Raw genomic sequence first — 24,451 nt, 5'->3', positions numbered from 1 at the left:
CATGGCAATCCCTCGCTTCTCATGCCAAAAGTAGATGAGGTGGTTTAGGATTCCATACAAGTGAACAAGTGACAGGATCCTGAAATGCTGGTAGTGGAAGTTTGGCGGGGGGGGGGGAGCCATTAATATCCCACATTAATTTATGCAAGGCGACAGTCACAGCTACAGGGGAGAAAACTAATTTTGAGGTAATATGTATGCCTGAAGATCTATCCTAGGCCCTATATATTGATGCAACTAGGCACAACAGTGGCTATATTTCAATAGAAGTTTGTTGAGACTGGTATGTCACCAAAGACTTGCAAATTTCTTAAGATGTACCGTGGAGAGCATTCAAATTGGTTGCATCACTGTCTGGTATGGAGGGCCCACTGCACAGGAAAAAGCTGCAGAAAGTTGTAAACTCAGCCAGCTCCATGATGGGAACTAACCTCTCCAGCATCGAGTGCATCTTCAAAAGTTGATGCCTCATAAAGGCATCGTACATCATTGAGGACCCGATTACCTAGAATATGCCCACTTCTCATTGCTACTATCATGGAGATACAGGAGCCTGAAGACATAAACTCAGCTTTTCAGGAACAGCTTCTTCTCTGCCATCAGATATCTTTTTGAATGGACATTGAATCCATGTAGGCTACCTTAATTTTTTTCCTTTTGTTTGCTCTCTTTTTGAACTAATTTCATTTTTATATGTATTTCTTATCGTAATTTATAGTTTTTTTAATTGTTTTGCAATATACTGCTGCTGCAAAACAACAAATTTTGTGACGTATCCAGGTGATATTAAACCTGATTCTGATCTTGAATCTGTCTTAGATTTTAAACAGATTTTAATGTTGGGACATCTTATATATTAACCTGCTCTTCGTGCGGGGGTGTGTGTGTGTATTGATATGGACTAGGAATTGGTTTAGGAAGCATGAATGAAAGCAGCAGGGTTCATGGGAGAAGGGTAGTATAGATGTTCAGCATGGTAATGGTTTAAAATGAGATGCCTCAGTTGTTGTGAAGTAGCTCGAGGGATTATGTAAAGGAGTAGGTCCAAGAGCTGGATGTGGCTACTGAGGCTCCTGCAAAGCAGCGGGTCACAGAAAATGACTCGCAGGTACTGTGCATTGCTGTAGTCCGAGACATCTATTCACATATTCTTTGACTGAACAGGGCATATCGTATCCAGATCTTAATTCTCCACTGTATGAGTGACGAAAAATAAAAAGGGACAAAATGTATCGTTTCTTTCACTTTTTGTGGTTATTGAATTATTTTCCTCACATGATTTCCGTGAGAATTCATTTTATTCCATAACTCAAATTTTTGTGCAATGTTGGGTGAATTCATAGAAGTGAATTTGCATAACCTGAATAATGAACTTGGGTGTTGCCTGTATGGATCTCTATCACTGCCATGTCTAACTTCATACTTCTCTATTAGCACAAGCCTGTTTGTTCCATTAACTTTAATGTGCTGTTTTGATGCTATTACAACATTCTTGCTTGTATTTTACACACTTCTTTGTGTCATCTGCCATGTTTTGGATTTTTTTGTCTCTTGACAGTTCCATGCTTTTGCTAATCTTTTTGAGTACCTGCAAGGTCCACATCAATATGACTTGATAATTTTGCATTTTTTAGTAATATTGATGGACCTGGCTCTCTTTTAAGAACATTCATTTGACCTCTAGTGATTGGATTTTAAGATAAACCACCAGTGAATGTTGTGTAGTAAATACCAAGCCTTCAACCTTTGCAGGGTGCAGCTGATGATTCTGAAACTAAAGCAACTGAACTCACCAGAGCTGTCGAGGAGCTTCATAGTCTACTAAAACAGGCAAATGAAGGTATATTCATTTCAAACATCTGTGTATTCTTTTTTGGTTCGAGTTGCTTTCGGTGTAGATGTTTTTGGTTTAAGTTCCTTGTAAAATTAACTTGCTTGATACTTGTTCTAGCTCATAAAGTAACCGAAGATCGTCTGATTGAGACAGAGACCTCCAAAACCAAAGCAGTTGCTGAACTAAATGAAAAGATTATCAAATTGGAAAAGGAACTGGAAAATGCTAACCATCTGCTTTCAACTACAAAGCTTAGAGGTGCCTGAGTAGATACAAAAACATATTTAGTAACAGTAAATATGTCTTGTTATGTACCAACTGGTGGTGTATTTTGTATGATAGGAGCTGCCGCTTTATCAGAAGAGGAGCTTGCAGCTATGTCACCCACTGCAGCAGCTGTTGCTAAGATCGTAAAGCCTGGAATGAAGCTCACAGAGGTACAAGACTGGTGCTAATTACTAATGTTCATTTCAGTTTATCTTGGAGAGGTCTACCATAGGAGGGTAATAATTGAGTTTCTTTGCTGGGCTTCAATCAAAAATTTTCAGAAGCTCATAGATAAATTATAACATACTTTATATACAGAGTGTCATGCATATTGTTTACAGTTACATTTTCTAGGACTCAAATTTTCACTGTCAGCCACTGAACTTTTCCTTGCACCTTTACAGTTTTCTTGAGCAATCAAAATTCACCTTTGTTTTGAGATACAGCAGCTTTTCAAAACTTCTGATAGCAGAATTTTACTTAAAGCACAGGATTTGTGACATAAGAGCAGTGATAATGAAACTGGATAGAGTTTAGAACCGTAGAACACTACAGCACAGAAAACAGGCCCTTCAGCCCTTCTAGTCTGTGCAGAATATATTCTGCTAGTCCCATTGACCTGCACCCAGTCCATAACCCTCCAGGCCTCTCCCATCCATGTATCTATCCAATTTATTTTAAAACTTAAGAGTGAGCCCGCATTTACCACGTCAGATGGCAGCTCTTTCCACACTCTCACCACTCTGAGTAAAGAAGTTCCCCCTAAACCTTTCCCCTTTCACCTTAAAGCCACGTCCTCTTGTATTTTATCTCTCCTAATCTAAGTGGAAAGAGCCTACTCGCATTTACTCTGTCTATAGCCCTCATAATTCTGTAAACCTCTATCAAATCTCCCCTCATTCTTCTACGCTCCAAGGAATAAAGTTCTAACCTGTTCAATCTTTCCCTGTAACTCAACTCCTGAAGACCCGGCAACATCCTAGTAAATCTCTGCACGCTTTCAGTCTTACTGATATCCTTCCTATAGTTAGGTGACCAGAACTGTACACAGTACTCCAAATTTGGCCTCACCAATGTCTTATACAACCTCACCGTAACAGCCCAACTCCTATACTCAATACTTTGATTTATGAATGCCAGGATGCTGAAAGCCTTCTTTACAACCCTGTCTACCTGTGATGCCACTTTCAGGGAATTATGTATCTGAACTCCCAGATCTCTTTGTTCCTCCACACTCCTCAGTGCCCTACCATTTATTGTGTATGTCCTACCTTGATTTGTCCTTCCAAAATGCAAAACCTCACACGTCTGCATTGAATTCCATCTGCCATTTTCTGGCCCATTTTTCCAATTGGTCCAGATCCCTCTGTAAGCTTTGAGAGCCTTCCTCACTGTCCACAACACTTCCAATCTTAGTGTCATCAGCAAACTGCTGATCCAATTTACCACATTATCATCTAGATCATTGATATAGACAACAAACAATAATGATCCCAGTACAGATCCCCGAGGCACATCACTAGTCACAGGCCTCCTGTCTGAGAAGCAAACATCCACTACTACTCTCTGTCTTCTCCCACACAGCCAATTTCGAATCCAGTTTACAACCTCTCCATGGATACCTAGTGTCTGAACCTTCTGAACTAACCTCCCACGTGGGACCTTGTCAAAGGCCTTACTGAAGTCCATGTAGACAACATCCATAGCGTTTCCTTCATATACTTTCTTGGTAACCTCGAAGAACTACAAGATTTGTTAAACATGATCTACCACACACAAAGCCATGCTGACTATCCTTAATCAGCCCTTGGCTGTCCAAATACTTGTATATCCGATCTCTCAGAACACCTTCCAATAATTTACCTACTACTGATATCAGGCCTGTAATTACCCTGGTTTACTTTTGGAGCCTTTTTTAAACAACGGAACAACACGAGCTACCCTCCAATTCTCTGGCACCACACCAGTGGCTAAAGACATTTTAAATATTTCTGCCAGGGCCCCCGTAATTTCTACACTCATCTCTCTCAAGGTCCGAGGAAATACCATTCAGGCCCGGGGGATTTATCTACCTTTATTCGCTGTAAGGCAGCAAGCACCTCCTCTTTAATCTCTATATGTTCCATGACACTACTGTTTGTTTCCCTTCCTTCCATATACATTATGCCAGTTTCCTGAGTAAATACTGATGCAAAAAAGAACTGTTTAAGATCTCCCCCATCTCATGAGGCTCCACATATAGACGACCACTCCGATCTTCTAGGGCAGTGGTCCCCAACCTCCAGGCTGCAGACCGATACCGGGCTGTGAAGAATGCAGCGTTCCGGCTACCGTTGCACCACTGCATTCTTCGCGGCCCAGAGGTTGGGGACCCCTGTTCTAGGGGACCAATTTTGTCCCTTACTATCCTCTTACTCTTAATATACTTGTAGAAACCCTTCGGGTTTACCTTCACATTATCTGCCAAAGCAACCTCATGTCTTCTTTTTGCCTTCCTGATTTCCTTCTTTAGTATTTTCTTACATTTTCTATTCTCTTCAAGTACCTCATTTGTTCTTTGTTGCCTATACCTGCTATACACCTCTCTCTCTTTCTTAACCAGATTACCAATATCCCTCGAAAACCAAGGTTCCCTATGTCTGTTGACTTTGCCTTTAATTCTGGCAGGAACATGTAAACTCTGCACTCTCTTGGGAGTTCTTTGGAATAAGAATGTATAAGTGTAATTTCGATGAAATAAAATGCTTGCTTAATGTTTCCACAGTTATATAATGGGTATGTTGAAGCTCAAGATCAGTTGCTATTGGCAAAGCAGGAAAATAAGAGAGTTAATAAATATTTGGATGAAATTGTAAAAGAGGTAGAGATGAAAGCTCCACTTCTGAAGCGTCAGCGTGAAGAATATGAACGTGTGCAAAAAGCTGTAGCAAATCTTTCAGCTAAATTAGAAGATGCCATGAAGGTAACTTTTGTTCTGTACTTCCTTAACTATTACTTGGTTTGAAGACATTTTCTGACCACAAATAACTGCAGTTTGAAAATATAAATAGAAAAATAAAGCTGGTACAAGCAAATGGGATTGCTATAGATGGGCAAGAATGTTGGCATGTATGTGGTGGCCTGAACAACCCGTTTCTCCGCTGTGCAACTGTGGTTCTGTAAGGCTGTACAAAGGCACAATGGTAGGAAGCTGGGTATTAGCTGTTTCCTTTTCAATAATGAATATCGTCTGTGCATAATCTGGACAAAATAGTTTTGTGAAACTTTATCACAACAATTGATTCTTATTGATCCATATTTTAAAAGCAGTTCTTGGGGAAAAATTGTCTTTGTTTAAACATTCCTTTAAAAATGCTATGCAAGCTAATTTATGTTGTAAAAGAATTGTATTAAAGTGAATTACATTGATAAAATCTGCTTCTGTAGGAAATTCGACGTTTACAAAAATGTACTGATGAAGCGAATAAGCAAGCGTCATTGCTTAGTAGAGAGAACCAGAGATACAAAATGCAAGTGTCAGATCTTTCACAGCAGGTTAGTATTTAGCATTATGTTACATTTTATTGTCATGCCAGTAAGTCAAAGCAGCTACAGCTGCTACGGTGTCTACAGCTCTAAATTTTAAAAAATTCACTTACGGGATGCGGGTGTCACCAGCTAAGCTAGCGTTCATTGCCCATTGCTAGTTGCCCTTGAGAAGGTGGTGATGAGCTGCCTTCTTGAACTGCTGACGTTCCTGAAATGTAGGTACACCTAGTGTTGTTAGGAAGAGAATATACTTTCTTTCATCTGCTGAATGGCCTATTGCTGTGCATTAGATGAGCTTTTGTATGTTTGAAAATTTAATTTACTTAGATCTAATGGAGCAGTTATATCCATGTGCCATTGCTTCTCATCTGACGTGGATATGTTTGTGCTCGTGATTCAGAATAGAATTCTTCTGATGGAGCTGGAAGATGCACGAGGAAATCATATTTTACGTGAAGATGAAGTTAGTTCTGCCAACATAAGCAGTTCCTCTGAGGTAATTTCTCAGCACCTGGTGACCTATCGTAGTGTTGAGGAACTGCAACAACAAAATCAACAACTACTGGTGACTGTTCGTGAACTTGCTGAAAAACAGGAAAAGGAAGAGCAGGAACAAACTTCTTCGCAGTAAGTTGTTTAATTGCTGATGACTTGTTGGTTGTTAATCTGTAAACACCTCAAACCAGTTGAAAAGTTGCTTTCCTTACACCACAAACATGAGGAATTATGCAGATGCTGGAAATTCAAGCAACACACATCAAAGTTGCTGGTGAACGCAGCAGGCCAGGCAGCATCTCTAGGAAGAGGTACAGTCGACGTTTCGGGCCGAGACCCTTCGTCAGGACTAACTGAAAGAAGAGCTAGTAAGAGATTTGAAAGTGGGAGGGGGAAGGGGAGATCCAAAATGATAGGAGAAGCTTCTCAAACTTCCGCTGATGCCCCACCTCCCCATCGTACCCCATCCGTTATTTATTTATATACACACATTCTTTCTCTCTCTCTCTCCTTTTTCTCCCTCTGTCCCTCTCACTATACCCCCTTGCCCATCCTCTGGGATTTTTCCCCCTCTCCCCCTTTTCTTTCTCCCTGGGCCTCCTGTCCCATGATCCTCTCATATTCCTTTTGCCAATCAACTGTCCAGCTCTTGGCTCCATCCCTCCCCCTCCTGTCTTCTCCTATCATTTTGGATCTCTCCCTCCCCCTCCCACTTTCAAATCTCTTACTAGCTCTTCCTTCAGTTAGTCCTGACGAAGGGTCTCGGCCCGAAACGTCGACTGTACCTCTTCCTAGAGATGCTGCCTGGCCTGCTGTGTTCACCAGCAACTTTGTGTGTTGCTTCCTTACACCTCTGTGTCTGTGTTTGTATCAGTTTTATCTCTGCGTTCCACACAGAGAAGAATTTCTTCTACAAACGTTTGTATATTTAATTGGTACTTTGGACATATTCTGAAAGATGACTCCAGTTTTTCAAATGTTTCTGCTGGAATCTAGCATAAAAGCAAGAATATGCTGGAAATAGTTATACTAAGCTGCATTGGACTGGAGGAAAAAATGTTACAAATCAATGATCTTTTGTCAGAGCTTGGAGCAGATCAAAGTAAATTTATTATCAAAGTACATATATGTCACCATATACAAGCCTGAGATTGTAGACATACACAATAAATACAAGAAACACAATATAATTAGAGGAAAATGAAGTAATAATAATAATAATAAATAAAAAAAATTATCGAGAACATGAGATGACGAGTCCTTGAAAGTGAATTCATGGGTTCTGGGAACATTTCAGTGATGGGGTGAGTGAAGTTCAAGTCAAGTCAAGTCAAGTCGTTTTTATTGCCATTTCAACCATAACTGCTGGTATAGTACACAGTAAAAACGAAACAATGATCCTCCAGGACCATGGTGCTACGTGAAACAACACAAAACTACGCTAGACTTCAGGCCTATATGGGACTACATAAAGTGCACAAAACAGTACATGACAGTACAATAATTAACAAACAAGACAATAGGCACAGTAAAGGACAAATTACAATATAATTGATGTAAATGTAAACAATGGTTCAAGAGCCTGATGGTTGAGGGGTAATAACGGTTCCTGAACTTGCTGGTGTGGGTGCTGAGGCTCCTGTTTCCCCATCCTGATGGCAGCAGTGAGAAGACAGCATTGTCTAGGTGGCTGGAGTCCTTGAGGCAAATGCTGCTTTCCTGCTACAGCGCTCCATGTAGATGAGCTCAGTGGTGGGGAAGGTTTTAATCATGAAGGACTGGGCTGTATCCACTACTGTTTCTAGGCCTTTCCGTACAAGGGCATTGGTGTTTCCATACCAGTCTGTGATGCAACCAGTTAAGATGCTCTCAACCACACATTATGGAAGTTAGCATTTTAGATGACATACCGAATCTTCGCAAACTTCTAAGCAAGTAGGGGTACTTATTCATAATGCACCTATGTGGTGGATCCAGGACCGGTCCTCTGAAATTATAACACCAAGGAATTTAAAGCTGTTGATCCTCTCCACTTCTGATCGCCTGATCCTCTGATCGATTGGTTCATGGACCTTTGGTTTCTTCCTCATGAAGTCAATAATCATCTCCTTGGTCTTGCTGACATTGAGGGAAAGTTTGTTGTTGTGGCATCATTCAGCTAGATTTTCAATCTCCTTCTTATGTGCTGGTCTGTCACCACCTTTGATTTGGCCAATAACTGTGGTGTTGTTAGCAAGCTAAATATGGCATTGGAACTGTCTTCAGAATAAAGCAAGTAGAGCAGGGGCTAAGCATGCAGCCTTGTGCATCTGTGCTGTTGTACAGGAGATGTTGTTGCCAATCTGAACTATTTGGGGCCTACAAGTGAGGAAATCATTGATCCATTCGCACAAGGAAGTATTGAGGCCAAGGTCTTGAAGCTTATTAGTTTTGTGGGATGATTGTATTAAATATTAAGCTGTAGTTGATAAAGAGCATCTCGAGTGTTAAGGAAATCAAAATAAACAGTGGAGTCCAAGTGAACCTGAATGATGCACATGGTATTGGTGCAAGCAGAGAGCTGGTGGTGAAGGCTTATTTATTAACTCTGGAGCGGTTGCATCAAATATGTGAACTGAGTGCTGCGGCTTTAAGCCTGCTCCGAGCTGCTCCGGTGGTTTGGACCTAAGAGCTCAATTTTGTTTGGATTGCTGTTGTTGCTCATTTCTAACTGCATGTTTTTTTTTTAAACCTCTGGGCACTGGTGGTTGGTCATATTTCCTTTTAAGTTGGGTTCTTTCGGATTCCGTGCTTTGCGACTACCTGTTAAGCAAACAAATCTCCAGGTTTTATAATTTGTACGTTTGTTGATGATGAATTGACTTAGAATCTTTGAATCTTTGGATCTAGCTGAAAGATGAATGAGAACACAGAGAGGGAAATGGTGGAAATGAGACGTAGAAGCAATAGTAGCTGGAATTGAAATTAAGGCCAATGTTGGCAACACCTAGCAGGATAATTAGCATCTGCTCAGTACATGCAAGCCAGAGATGACTGCTTGTTTTAATATGAAATTTCCCAAATGAACTTTCATTTCCTATGAATTAATGAATCAATTTCATAATCCACTAAATCCCTTTATGGCTTCACTGTAACTTCACACTATACCTTTATTTTAACTTTGGATACTTCCTGGCAGCATACTCTGCTGATATATTCCCAGTAATTGCATCGTAACAGATTGGATTTAGCATTATCAACATCAGTCCCTCTTACCCTCAAAACCTCATTGTCTCTCTGTTAAAGACCAGTTCTCTGTTGTCTCATGTCTCTGGGTTAAGTTTGTCATCAGCATATCCCCGCTGCTCCCTTATTGGTCTAGAGGTAGTGTTTTGTCTAACAGTTAGACAAAACATTTAATTCCGTTAGACTCTAAATGTTACCCATCAAAGTTGTCTTTTTTAGAAGTAATTCAATAGGTAGAATTAATAATCTCTTTGAACTGCAGAATTTCCGAACTTCAGCTGAATCTTGCAGAGGCTCTGAGTGAACTTGAACGCCTTCGTGAAGCCAGAAGTCATCAGATGCAATTAGTGGAATCAATTGTTCGGCAGCGGGACATGTACCGTACGCTGCTTACACAGATGACTGGAGTGACAATACCAACACAGGGTAAGGAGAGAATTACCAAATGTTATTTAATTTGCATGGCATGCTGAGTAATTCACAAAGTGAGATTTTGTGCATTTTTTTTTGTTATTCATGGGCAGTGTCAGAGGAATGAATGGGACATATGTACTTGTTTCTGAAAAGCATTGGAAGAAAATCAGTTACTTGTGTTGTGAACTGATAGAAAAATGTCACCAGAATACTTAAAAGCAATGAAGAAAAATTATTTTCAACTTTGTGATGCGACAAAATCAGTTATTAAAGGAATCTAGGGAAGCAAGGCTCTTTAGAGTATTTATTGGAGGGTAAAGTGTGAGAGTTTGAATTAGCTGGAGCTTATTAGGCCAGTGAAGAGTTAGAAAATGCTTGTATATCAGTCCAGAAGCATGTTGGCTTAAAGTCTAGAGTGCTCAACAAGCAAAATAGGCAGAGAGAGATCGCAACATTTAATTGAAACAAAAGTAGAACATGTAAAATGAATTTCAAATATTTAAATCAGATAACAAGCACTTCAGGATGAAGTTGGACAAGGGGTAATGGTGATGACTTAAAATTCAGTTTATTTGGCATTATTACACAAAAGGGCAAAGGTAAAAAAGTGGTATGTGTGAATAATTAGAATAAGCAAGCAAAATGCATTGGAAGTAGAAACTAGAAAGTAGTTGAGTAGCACAATTGCATTGCAATTAATGTTCCAAGGATCTCCAGGTTCTATCTGTGAAATTGCATATTTTCTCTATAACACTGTTTCGTTCGCATCCAAGTTGTAGCAGTAGATTGATTGGTACTGAAAATTTTCCCTCAGTATAGGACAAGAATAAAAGTAAGTTGATGTGCATGTGACAATGAGAATAGATTGTAGTGGTGCAGAGAAATAAGGTAACTGGAATAGTTTGCACAGAAATTGGTCCATAGTGGTTTCCAGAAGGACAATGTGTCAAATGTTTCTTGTGTCATTCTCAGTAAGTTTCAGTAAATTGGTCAGAGTGCGTTGAGGCATTTGATGATTGAGACTGAAAGTTTTGGGTTTGTTTCCATTATGAAAATGACTGGTCGCTTGAATATAACCCTTTCCCTTGGACCCAACAAGGGTTAGCTATTTCACAAAGCTTGTAGAAGCAAAAGGTGTAGGAATGAACTAAAGGATATTTGGAAGGCAAATAGTGCATGTAAAAATATTGGCAAGAAAAAAATCAAAGGTGGTTTTTACCTTTGAGGAAGAGGAAGAATAAAATCTGAGAGCAGAAAACATGAGTATGTTTTGTAGAGGAAATGAGTACTATAAATTAACCCTGACTACAGGAAGGTCTAAGCCACAGAGGGTACGGAGCATATTTGACGATGTTTTCACTGCTGGAGAAATTTATTTATGAGGTGATGTAGGCTAAGCTTAGCTTTTTGGCACTAATGCAGCTAAAAAATCAGGTGAACTGAGCTTATGGAGCAAGAAGGTTTGAGGGGATATGATCAAGGTGCAGACTTGACGTATGCATGGGCTAATTTAAATTAGGATTTCCTGTGATTGATATGAAAAAATTGATATGGCTTGCCTGCAGAAGGCAGAGGGTCGTGGTGGAGGGAGTACATTCAGATTGGAGGATTGTGACTAGTGGTGTCCCACAAGGATCTGTTCTGGGACCTCTACTTTTTGTGATTTTTATTAACGACCTGGATGTGGGGGTAGAAGGGTAGGTTGGCAAGTTTGCAGACAACACAAAGGTTGGTGGTGTTGTAGATAGTGTAGAGGATTGTCGAAGACTGCAGAGAGACATTGATAGGATGCAGAAGTGGGCTGAGAAGTGGCAGATGGAGTTCAACCCAGAGAAGTGTGAGGTGGTACACTTTGGAAGGACAAACTCCAAGGCAGAGTACAAAGTAAATGGCAGGATGCTTGGTAGTGTGGAGGAGCAGAAGGATCTGGGGGTACATGTCCACAGATCCCTGAAAGTTGCCTCTCAGGTGGATGGGGTAGTTAAGAAAGCTTATGTGGTGTTAGCTTTCATAAGTTGAAGGATAGAGTTTAAGAGTCGCGATGTAATGATGCAGCTCTATAAAACTCTGGTTAGGCCTTGCTTGGAGTACTGTGTCCAGTTCTGGTCGCCTCACTATAGGAAGGATATGGAAGTATTGGAAAGGGTACAGAGGAGATTTACCAGGATGCTGCCTGGTTTAGAGAGAATGCTTTATGTTCAGAGATTAAGGGAGCTAGGGCTTTACTCTTTGGAGAGAAGAGGATGAGAGGAGACATGATAGAGGTGTACAAGATAATAAGAGGAATAGATAGAGTGGATAGCCAGCGCCTCTTCCCCAGGGCACCACTGCTCAATACAAGAGGACATGGCTTTAAGGTAAGGGGTGGGAAGTTCAAGGGGGATATTAGAGGAAAGTTTTTTACTCAGAGAGTGGTTAGTGCGTGGAATGCACTACCTGAGTCAGTGGTGGAGGCAGATACACTAGTGAAGTTTAAGAGACTACTAGACAGGTATATGGAGGAATTTAAGGTGGGTGGTTATATGGGAGGCAGGGTTTGAGGGTGGGCACAACGTTGTGGGCCGAAGGGCCTGTAATGTGCTGTACTATTCTATGTTCTATGTAAAGAATCATGGATTTACAACCCATGAGGAGGCTAATTGACTTGTTTAAATCTATACTGGTTGGAAACTTGCCATGTGGTCAATTTTAAGATATTTTAAAAGACCTATTAAGATGTGGTTTACCCGTGCTGTCACCCAAAATTAGGAAATACAACAGAAGAGATGCCTTTAATATCATCCACTCCAAAACGGTCTCCAGGTCAAACAAAACAATTGCCACAGTTGACCTCCACACCAGTTCCAGTTCCTACAGTCGAGTCTGCAGAACTTGTTCAATCAAGGACAGCACTAAAACAGGTAAGGAGGGACCGCAGCACTTGTGTTCTATTTACTCATCTTAAACGTTGATTTATCTGGATTTATACTGGTGTTAATGTTGGTGTAATACAGTGAAAAATAGAGTAAACATTTAAAATGGCAAATAATATTATTTCATCTGTATTAGTGGTTGAGTTTTTAGAGATTTTAATCACATTTTTATTCTGCATAATTTAGCAGTTTCTGATATTTCATTAAATCATCTGGTTCCCACCACAAGCTTCAGAATAAGAAAAAAATCTTGCCACTGACATAATATGAAATTTATTGTTTTGTGGCGGCAGTATAGTGCAAAGTCGTAAAAATCTAAATTGCAAAAAAAGGTTGTCCAATAAAGGAATATCAAGGTAGTTCATGAACCATTCAGAAACTTGGTGGTGGCTGTTCTTAAATTATTAAGTGTGTGTTCTTAAGCTCCTGTACTTCCTCCCTGATGGATGTATGAGAAGAGGGCATATCCCAATGGTGAGTTGTTATTGATAGATGCTACCTTTTTGAGGCATTGTCTCTTGAAGATTCTGGAAGGTCGGGAGGGTTGTGTCCGTGATGGAGCTGGCTGAGTCTTGTAACTCTCCGCACCCTCTTGCAATCCATACCCAGCCTACAATGCAACCTGTATGGCTTTCCACAGTACACTTATAGAACTTTGCAGTAGTCTTTGTTGATGAAACAAATCTCAAATTCCAAATGAAATCAAGTTGCTGCATGTGATTGCTTCACTCTGCTGTGCCCAGGATGGATCGTTTGAGATGTCAATGCCCAAGAACTTGAAACTGCTCATTCTTTCCAGCCCTGACCCCGCAATGAGGGCTGGTGTGTGTGTTTCCTGACTTTCCCTACCTGAGGTCCACAGTCAGTTCCTCAGTCTTGCTGCTGCTGTTGTGTCACTCAACCAATTGATCTGTCTCGTTCCTGTATGCCTCCTCATTGTCATCTGAGATTGTACTAATAGCAGTAGTGTTGTTGCTAAATTTATAGATGGTGTTTGAGCTGTGCTGAAGCACACAGTCATGAGTGTCGAGGACTGGAGCAGTGGGCTAAGCACACATCCTTGGAGTATGCTTGTGTTGGTGGTCAGTGAGGGTAACACTAACTGTGGTCTCCTGATAAGTAGCTCAACAAAGAAACTTTGATTTTCATGAGAATATTTAAGGTTATCATTTAGTTTTCACATTGGGGATGAAATCAACAATACTGTGTATTAAAACTTGATTTTATTTGTTTAGACGTTGGATATGTGATTCTAATAATGTACTTTGACATGGGCAGATTGGAGCAGATGACCAACAACTTAGCTAAACATGAGTATATTTTAAAGAAAATGCAGAATCTGGACCCTAGACACCTTAAGCCAAAGTAGTTAAGAGTGCTCAATTTGGAGACTCACCTAACTTTCTATCTACATGGTTCAAAATCTTACATGTTGAGGATCACTGTTCATCGAAGAACCTTTAATAAATCTCATGGTTTTAAGCAGTTAATTCCAACCCATGTATATATTTTTCCAGATGAAGAATGTCATCCACTGCTCGTTTATTCTAAATATTAGCTTGTATCCATGCTCTTTAGTTATTTAGTTCAAATTGTGTCTTCTATTATTAAATACGTGATTTCCAATTGAATTCTATTTGTTTAACTAACTTGCATATGTGAAGATATCAGTAGACTTTTTAGAAATAGTAAGGCCTAATATATCCTACTTCCTGCCACAGCGTCTCAACCCAATTCCCTGCCATTGTATTTTTCTTGTTCCTCCTCAGATATGTTCATGAAACACTGAAGTAATTTAGAATCACAATTCTGTTTTCTGAGACCAAATCAACTTCAGCTATTCCTATTCCATGTGTAAAATCAAATTGCAGTCAATTGCAGTTGGCCATAAACCAGATGAGAAATTTTGCTGCTTGTCTCTCACTTTGTCCTTTTCAGTAATAATGCCAAATCAACTGAATTATGATCAGAATTACCAAAATGTTGTCACATTTCCCCTCCCTGTTCCCATAAACTGCCTTCGTTCCTTCTCTCTTGTAGGGCAAATAGTACTTCATAATTTGCATATTTTATTTTGTATCCTCTTGCCTTTTATGCATTTTTGAAATTCCCTTCTGTAAGTATCTGTTTAACAATTGCTGCCTCTTCAGGTTGACTGTCTTGTGGTTTATGATACATCCAGCATGTGGATCTAACCCCATAAGCCATGGGAGCAGAATTAGGACATTCGGTCCATCGAGTCTGATCTGCCATTCTATCATGGATGATTTATTCTCCCTTTAACTCCATTCTCCTGCCTTCTCCCTGTAACTTCTGACACCCCTCTCCCTTACTAATCAAGAATCTATCAACCTTTGCTTTAAATATACCCAATGACTTGGTCTCCACAGCTGTCTCTGGCCGAAGACCTTCCTCCTCATCTCTGTAAAAGGGAGACATCCTTCTGAGGCTGTGCCCCCCTCTCCCCCAGTCCTAGACTCCCCCACTATAGATTCAGTATTCAATGTTGTGTAATCTCATTTCTTGTACACAAGTGTAAAGGAGAATAGAATAATTGTACTCCCGATCCAATCAACACAATAAAAACACAATAAGATAAAGAAAGTAATAATAAGAAAACTATATGTTTATTCTCCTTTTAAACACAAATGATTTTAATGTTCTGAGCATACCATCCAACTCTGCAGCTGAATTCACTTCATGAGCTATTTGCTGTCTGGTCATGCAGTAGCCTGCAACTGGCAGTGATATTAGTGACCAACTGCTTTATGGTGATAAAATTGCAACACATTAAAATCTGGAGGTACCCAGCAGGTCCGGCAACATCTTGGAGGGGATTAAACAGATAAAGAGTTAACTTTTCAGGCTGAGACCCTTCGTCAGAACTGGAAAAGAAGGAGTAAAGTCAGAATAAGAAGGTGGGGGAAGGGCAAGAGTACAAGCTGGCAAGTGATAGTTGAAACCAGGTGAGGGTTCAGGCATCTGGGTAAGGGAAGGAAGATGAAGTGAGAAGCTGGGGAGTAGGGAACCAGAGGGATGTGATGCGTGGGTGGGAAGAGGTGAGGGGGGAAGAAATTACTAGAAATTAGAGAAATTGATGTTTATGCCATCAGATTAAAGGCTACCCAGAAGGAATACAAGATGTTTCTCTAATCTGAGAGTGGCCTCATGGCAGTAGAAGAGGCCATGGACTGGCATGTTGGAATGCAAAGTGGCATTAAAATAGGTGGCCACGAGGAAGTCCCATGAGTGAATGTGCTTGGAAAAGTCATTCTCCAGGCTGCATCGCGTCTTCGTCCAGCATCTGTAGATCTTTTTTAACGATAAATTTACAGATCAGGTTGATGTGCAGTTTGGAAGTGAACATGCTGCAGGTGGCACTATTTCATCCATAAATTTTGGGAACTTTAAAATTTAAAATTTTTGGTAATTGCTACAAAAGTAATTAAAATAAAATGAAATATTTATATTTGGTTGTCAAAAGCAAAGAATTTGTGTGTGGATTTCTAAGAATTTTAAAAATCACTGTTTCAGCTTCAATTACATTTTGATAATTACAAAAAAGAAAAGGCAGAGAATGACAAAATGTTAAATGATCAGAACGAGAAACTTCAAGAACAATTGACACAGATAAGAACAGAAAACACAAAACTGTCTACCCAACTGGAATTTGCCTCTAAACGGTATGTATGAGAATCTATCCTTTATAGTTTTCTTCAAAGGGTTACCTAAATTACAAATCTCTGATATGATGTAGTTCTCTGGTGTTTATTCCCTCAAACTCAAGCCTGCTTTTCCTGTATTCTGATTTTGAAAAGTTCTCTTCAGTGCATTAAAATATGCACCCTGAAGACCTATTAGCCTTGTGTTTCTGTCTTAGAATGGAAACTCTAATGACATTTTATTACTTGCACACAGGAGAAATTTGCTCCTTTTTCTGAATGTTTATGGGGCTACAGTACATCCAGTTCACTTTTTGTACTTTGTTTCTTTCTCAACTCAAAAAGCCTTGATATTTTTGTCATAATATTGTTCATATGGTACTTGCATTAATGTCACCCTCTTTATTTTATGTTTTTTTATGAAACCCTTTAACAAGGAATGCTGCTTAAAGTTGTGCTTATTATTTATGTTTACAGTTAATTCTGGAGGACAGGCATTGAAGCAAGCGATAGGGAGGAATTGACTTTTTTTTTGACTAGTTTTTTTTCTGAAAACACTGCAAGGCTCGATTGAAATAAAAGTATAAATCATGTTTGTCAGAAATTACCATAATTTTTTCTTATTTCTGTTCTAATCTGGCAAATGGCCTACTATGGATTATCACAAAATGTAACAATTCAATTTTAATGTTAGATATGAGATGCTGCAGAACAACGTAGATGGATTCCGCCGTGAAATTGCTTCTCTGCGAGACAGGTGTCAGAAGCTTACCACAACAGTGCAGAAGCAAGAACACATAATAAACAGCATGACTCAGGATTTGCGAGCATCAAATGAAAAATTGGCTTTAGAAGAGGTAAGAATTTTAAGGAGACAGTATACCTGGAGAAAACATTTTAAATTTGGAAGAGAGCACATAGTCACTTACCAGTTTTCCTTTTATTATACATACGGTGAAGTATTTCACAGGCTTTGTAACATTACTTGTTTATTAAATAAAGTTTGTCCAATGCTGCTACTTGGCTGTACCATGTTTTGTTTTAAAGTGTTTTATCTTTTTATGGAAAGAATCCATTTCATTTGAAATAAGTTGCAATAGTTTTAGGAAGCTGAGCAGTTGAGAACTTATTAATCTTCTGTAATGTTCTGACAGACCCGAGGAGAAAATTTGAGAAAAGAAAAAGATATGTTGAAGATGGCAGAAATACGCCTGACACAAGAGCGGGATTCAAAGTTCGCAGAACACAGGGGACAAAGTTTGTTACTAACGAATTTACAGTCCATTCAGGTATACTATCTAAAAATTTGTGATCTTGAAGTAGAAGTATTAGTTACAGAATATTTGGTGTAAGAGGTGACAGTAACTTGAATTATGGTGATAGCAGTTTATTAATACAGGTGGCCCCCATTTTCCGAACATTCGCTGTACGAAACCTGGCTACTACAAAAGACTTGCATTAGTTACCTGTTTTCACTCACAGAAGGTGTTTTTACTGTTACGAGAAAAGGCAGCTCGCGCCTGAACAGCCAAACTCCTCCCCTGGAACTGCATTCTAGCCGCGGCAGCCGCCATTGCTTAAACACGTGCTTTATCTCGATTTATTTTGTGCATCTGTTAGCAAGATGAGTTCTAAGGTATCGGAAAAGCCTAAAAGAGCTTGTAAGGGTGTTACACTGGTCGTAAAGCTAGACCTGATTAAGCGTTTCGATGGTGGTGAACGAAGTAAGGACATTGTCCACGCGTTGAACTTGCCTGCGTCCACCATTGGCACTATTTATACGCAGAGAGAAACGGCATTTGGTTTAACTGTGACAAAACTGCAATTTATTGGAAAAAATTGCCGAGCAAGACATTTATTTCGATAGAAGAAAAGCAGGCTAAGGGATACAAGGCATCGGAGGACAGGTTTACCCTAATGCATATTATTAACGCCACTGGTGATGCTATCCTTAAGCCTCTACTAGTGTACCATTGAGAAAATCCGAGAGCACTTAAAGGCGTTGATAAGAAAACACTTTCCGTTGTGTTCCGTTCACATCCAAGTGGTTGGAATACCCAAGTGCTTTTTTCTGAGTACATGAGTGGATACGTTAATCCTTTTGTTGAAAAATACTGCAGAGAAAATAACCTCGTACCTCAATAATAGGTGTCTTGTGATTGTCGGTAATTGTGCTGCTCATCCGCCTGGCATTACCGAGTAAGGCGGTAACATTCGTGTTGCATTCTTACCGCCAAATACGACATCATTGCTGCAGCTGTGTGACCGAGGCCTAATAGCCACAATTAAGGCTTACTATATGTAAAATGTGATGCGCTTTATCGTAAGTACCATTGACAGAGAGGGCAACTCCAAAGCGTCTTTGTGAGAGATTTGGAATGAATACAATATAAAATTGGCAATCATCAACATTGGAGATGCTCTCGATAGGCTAACAGTCTCAATGAGAAATGGCTTTTGGAGAAAATTGTGTCCCGAAGCAGTGAACGATTTTAAAGGCTTCGAACCATCAACAGTAAATATGGCATTAGTGAGTTTGGCTACTGTACATACATTATTTCTACTTTATATAGGCTGTGCATTTTTATGCACTATTTGGTATGATTTGGCAGCTTCATAGCTTAAAGGTTACTGGAGAGAGTGTTTCTGCTGAGCGCTTGCGCCAAGAGTGCTGCCGTGAGATTTTCGCTGCACTAGACAGTGCTGAAAAGTATTTCTAGTTTATGTAGGCTGTGTATTTTATGCGTTATTTGGTATGATTTGTTAATTGGTATGATTTGGCAGCTTCATAGCTTAAAGGTTACTGGAGAGAGTGTTTCTGCCAAAAGTGCAGCTGTGAGATTTTCGCTGCGCTAGACAGTGCTGAAAAGTATTTCTACTTTACATAGGCTGTGTATTTATCATATCATTCCTGCTTTTACTATATGTTACTGCTATTTTAGGTTTTTTATGTGTTATTTGGCATGATTTTGTAGGGTATTTTTTGGGTCTGGGAACGCTCAAAAATTTTTCCCATATTAATAAATGGTAATTGCTTCTTCACTTTACGACATTCCAGCTTACGAACCGTTTCATAGGAACGCTCTACCTTCGAATAGCGGGGGAAACCTGTAGTTCAGTGGTCCCCAACCACTGAAGCAAAGCATGTGCTACCGGGCCATGAGGAAACGATATGAGTCAGCTGCACATTTCCTCATTCCCTGTCATGCACTGTTGAACTTGAATGTAGGGTTGCCAATTGTCCTGTATTTGCTGGGACATCCCATATATGGGGCTAAATTGGTTTGTCCCGTATGTCCCCCGCTAAGGTAGAACGTTCCTATGAAACCTTTCGTGCGGAAATGGCGTGAAGTGAAGAAGCAATTACCATTAATTTATATGGGAAAAATTTTTGAGCGTTCCCAGACCCAAAACAAACCTAACAAATCATACCAAATAACACGTAAAACGGAAAATAAATAACACTAGCATATAGTAAAAGCAGGAATGATATGATAAATACACAGCCTATATAAAGTAGAAATAATGTATGTACAGTATAGTTGGGAAGATGATGGCAAAACCGATTTGTGGGGAGAAAAATTGGCACGTACGTGCATGTGCACACAGGTGCCCGCGCAAGGCTTCATGGTCACGGTAGTCTTTCCTGGGGTAAAGTGTCCCAGGATTTGACTGCTACTTTTGTCCCTTATTTGGGAGTGAGAAAGTTGGCAACCCTAACTGTAAAAGACATGTTGTGGTGAGTTTAACCCTACTTTAACACCCCCCCCCCCCCAGGTTGGTCGGTCCGCAAGAATATTGTCAATATTAAACCAGTCTGCGGTGCAAAAAACGGTTGGGGACCCCTGCTGTAGTTAATTTGTAGTTTGCCTTCAAATGAACAATTATTTTTAAAGAATATTTACATGTATAAAATTGGTCTTAGTAGAAACAATTCTCTTGGCAAGCATTGGAGAATAATCTATGGAGACTCGGAATAAAGATTTGGGATTATTTTCTCCTAGAATACATAGGATTGTTTTTTATGTTTTAAAAACCTTTGTTCATGTTTTGTTTTAAAGTAATTCTATTTACATTGAATTCTTGCCAATACATAGCTGAGTTTGGAACGTGCGGAAACTGAGACCAAGCAGCGCTTAAACAACCAGATTGAAAAACAAGAGCGTGAAATTGAGAAACTGAAGAAAAAATGCGAATATGAAGTGGATCAACGTCATTTACTCGTCAGAAACCAGGATGTAAGTTTACACCTTTAAAAATAATGGTATAGGATGTATAATTAATATTTTCAATAGTGTTTAGACAAATTTAAGAGGCCAGCAAATTATTGGAGGTCAGAGTAGAAAATGAAAGGGAACCAATATTCACAAATCATTTTACAATAGAGTAAATGTTGCTGTTTTGATTGGTTCTATAAATTTTTCCTTTAGATGTGTATTAATTTCTACCTTTTCTTGAAGATTCAACTTATGGAAATCAAGAAGCAGCTTGAGATGGAGTCTAATCTTCACACAAAGACGAAAGAACTTCTGAAAAACTCAGAAAAAGAAGTTAGTGCCTTGAAGCTACAATTGAACAATCTTGAAACTAAATTGGCAGAGACGAAGGGAAGTGATTCTAAAGGTAAGTCATCTATATGAACATGTGTAAATAGGTCCAAGTTCTTCTGTCTCTTGAGCCAGTGCTCACTCTCAACATCCCTCTATAATCTGGTGTAACCCTTCAATAGGAATATTTCATTTACAGCTTAATATTCACAGTTTTAATATCTGATTGTTTATGGATAATGTTTACCTGTAGGTATAATTTTGTATAAACTCTTAGATTACATAGTTTTAAACCAATTTTGTTATTGTTTTCCAATCGCTTATCTTGAGCAAGTTGTTATTGCTCTCATTCATAATGCATGGATGTAGCTTGCAAAGACTTAGTTTATTACCTAACCTGATGTGCTCTCAAGAACACAGAGCTGAGCTGCAAGGAAAAATAGAGTGAGTCTAGCTTAGTCAAACTTTAAAGAGTTTTTTTTTTCTTGAACCCTGCCCCTCCCCCTTCAACCCCCACACTACACATTTACATGGCTTGAGAGTTAGTGACTGAACTTGTTAGTGGAACTGCTCTTTAGGGAACAGTTACAACACTAGTTCACTATATGATAGTGAAGAAGAATAACATCAGAATAAATTACTTCCATAAAGAGTGAGGCGTTATTGTTGATTGAAATTTCAGTTAGCCATATAGCTCTGATCTATTCTCAGGTGACTCAAATACAGAAGAAGATATTGATAACCTTCGAGCACAGCTTAGGCATGCAAATGAACAGATGAGTGACTTGAGAGAACGCCTCAAAACTACTACAAGCAATGTGGAACAATACAGAGACATGGTCCTTAGTCTGGAGGAGTCTCTTAGTAAAGAGAAACAGGTAGGTAACTTCTTATATACATAGAAGAAATGTGTTGTTTTGATGATATGTTGAACGTGAGAAAATATGATGCAAGAGTTGACTTCCATTCGAGTAAGGTTTGAATTATGGCCATAAGACCCAGGAGCAAAATAAGATCACTCAGCCCATCAAATCTGCTCCTTGGCTGATTTATTATCCCTCTTAAACCCATTTCTCCTGCCTTTTCCCCATAACCTTTAATAGCCTGACTAACCAAGCACCTGTCAACCTCCGCTTTAAGTATACTCAATAATAGCCGTCTGTGGCAATGAATTTCACAGATTCACCCCCTTCTGGCCGAAGAAATTCCTCATCTCTGTTCTAAATGGATATCCCTCTATTCTGAGGCTGTGCCCTCTGGCTCTAGATGTTAATCCTTTCATTCCCGGAATCATTCTCATGAACCTCCTCTGGATCCTCTCCAATTATCAGCTCATTTCTTCTTAGATAAGGGGCCCAAAACTGCTCACGATACTCCCAGGTACAGTCTGACCAATCTTATAGAGCTTCAGCATCACATCATTGCCCTTGTATTCCAGTCCTCTCAAAATGAATGCTAACATTCCATTTACCTTCCTTACTACTGGCTCAACCTGCAAGTTAACTTCACAACTGATTTTTGAATTTTCTCCCCTTTTAGAAAATAGTCTATGTCTTTATTTCTTCTACCAAAGTGCATGACCATACACTTCCCTACACTATATTCCAACTGCCACTTTGCTCATTCTCCCATTCTTTCTAAATCCTTCTGCAACTCTGCTTCTTCAACGATACCCCTCCACCTCTCTTCGAATCATTTGAAAACTTGGCCACAAAGCCATCAATTTTGTCATCCGAATCACTGACATATAATGTTAAGAGGCAGTCCCAACACTGACCCCTGTAGAACACCACTAGTCATCAGCAGCTAACTAGAAAAGGACCCCTTTAAAATTAAGTTTGATATGCCTTATCATTTCAGTATAAATCTGCAATTTTAACAAGTTAGTACAAGAAGTTGTGCATGATTGACTAGATCAATGTCCCCTACGAAAGTAATTTTAATGGTGTAACTGATTTTTTTTTCTTTGACACATTCTCAGGTAACGGAAGAAGTACGGGCTGCAGTGGAATCTCGGCTCAAAGAGTCTAGTGAATATCTGGCGCAGTTAGAGAAGCGCATGTTGGAATCTGAAAATGAAAAACAAGCTATCACCGATGAGAAGCACAAGGCCATAGAAAATTTGGAGCAACAGGTATGACATTTCATTGGAAATGGCAGGAGTAATCCCTTGCAAGATAAAATAAAATGCTTTAAGTTGCTTAATATATGCCTAGTCGTGATTGTTGATTTTGGTGAATCCAGAGTTTGAATTTTAAGATTGCTACAGAGTGGATTAATTGGGCAATTGGTTATTCAGGGCTACTGCTTATATGGGACAATTCTTAAAGAACAAAAACAAATTGAGAAAATTGCCAAGAGTCCCTTCATTTGTTTGGGGCTTGATGCTGCTTCATTGGGGCAGGAGACTTGCCGAACAGGTTCTAACGAACATCAGTCGTGTACACTCTTGTGGCCGTCATTAACATAGATGACAAATAACATGGGCCCAACACCACTAGCCACAGGACTGGAGGATAGCTAATGCTGCTGCGTTGTTCAAGGAAAAAGAATAAGCTGGGAAGTTATAGGCAGGTGAGTAAGTAGTGGGTATATTATTGGAAAATTTTTCCAAGGGACAAAATACAGTAGTATATAAGTGTTTGGATAGTCATGCCCTAATTAAGGATAGTCAACATGGCTTTGTGCATGGTAGGTCATGTCCAACCGATCTTAGAGTTTTTCAAGGAGGTTACCAGGAAAGTTGATGAAGGACAGGCAGTGGATGTTGTCTACATGGACTTTAGCTAGGCCTTTGACAAAGTCCCACATGAGAGGCTGGTCCAGAAGTTTCAGTTGTGTAGCTCTCAGGACGAAATAGTTTAATTATTCATTTGCTTTGTGGGAGAAGCCAGAGAGTGATGTTAGATAGTTCCCTCCCTGATTGATGGCCTGTGGCTAGTGGTGCTGGGTCCATGTTTTTTGCCATCTATGTTAATGATTTGGATGATAATGTGGTGAACTGGTTCAGCAGATTTGTGGATGACAGCAAGATTAGGGAGGTAGTGGACAGTAAGGAAGGGCATCAAAGCTTGCAGTGGGATCTGGACCAGCTGCAAACAAAAGGGCTGAAAAATGGCAGGTGGAATTTAATACAGACACGTGTGAGGTGTTGCACTTTGGGACAACAAACCAGGGAAGGATTTATTCCAAGTATTGAGTACCCGAGTTGGGATGTTATATTGTATAAGGCATTGGTGAGACTAAATTTGAAGTATTGTGTGCAGTTTTGGTCACCTACCTATAGAAGAGCTATCAATATGTTTGAAAGAGACCAGAGAAAATTTGCAAGGATTTTGCTGAAACTTGAGGACCACGTTTATAGGGAAATGCTTTGTTTCTTTCAAAATAGAATGTGGAAAACATGGTTCCTTTTTGATCCACAAATATAGATTTCAATTACCTTAAGGCTTTATATATTTTTAATTTATCTTTTTGAATACTGCACTGATGTCATCTGCTGAATGGAATTTTGAGCTCGATGTATAATGTCATGAGCTTAAAGGGGTTAATTTCCCTCAAAGCTCT

General features: G+C 39.5%; 1 protein-coding gene across 5 annotated transcripts in view; it reads left to right on the top strand.

Moving 5' to 3' along the window:
* The window catches only part of tprb (translocated promoter region b, nuclear basket protein), a 77,809-nt gene that overhangs the window by 22,783 nt on the left and 30,575 nt on the right, over positions 1–24,451 (top strand). For all 5 annotated transcript variants that reach the window (XM_063064035.1, XM_063064032.1, XM_063064033.1 and 2 more), the window contains exons 9-23: positions 1,753–1,840; positions 1,952–2,092; positions 2,177–2,271; positions 4,866–5,063; positions 5,528–5,635; positions 6,030–6,256; positions 9,612–9,775; positions 12,512–12,663; positions 16,210–16,358; positions 17,032–17,194; positions 17,492–17,626; positions 20,435–20,575; positions 20,798–20,960; positions 21,596–21,762; positions 22,866–23,018. In XM_063064035.1, coding sequence (XP_062920105.1) covers positions 1,753–1,840; positions 1,952–2,092; positions 2,177–2,271; positions 4,866–5,063; positions 5,528–5,635; positions 6,030–6,256; positions 9,612–9,775; positions 12,512–12,663; positions 16,210–16,358; positions 17,032–17,194; positions 17,492–17,626; positions 20,435–20,575; positions 20,798–20,960; positions 21,596–21,762; positions 22,866–23,018 — 2,244 coding nt within the window. The remainder of the gene's footprint in view (positions 1–1,752; positions 1,841–1,951; positions 2,093–2,176; positions 2,272–4,865; positions 5,064–5,527; positions 5,636–6,029; positions 6,257–9,611; positions 9,776–12,511; positions 12,664–16,209; positions 16,359–17,031; positions 17,195–17,491; positions 17,627–20,434; positions 20,576–20,797; positions 20,961–21,595; positions 21,763–22,865; positions 23,019–24,451) is intronic.

The sequence above is a fragment of the Mobula hypostoma genome, chromosome 12, assembly GCF_963921235.1.
Source record: "Mobula hypostoma chromosome 12, sMobHyp1.1, whole genome shotgun sequence".
Classification (NCBI taxonomy): domain Eukaryota; kingdom Metazoa; phylum Chordata; class Chondrichthyes; order Myliobatiformes; family Myliobatidae; genus Mobula; species Mobula hypostoma.
The sequence above is the reverse complement of the archived record's forward strand: the minus strand, read 5'-3'. Positions and strand labels throughout refer to the sequence as shown.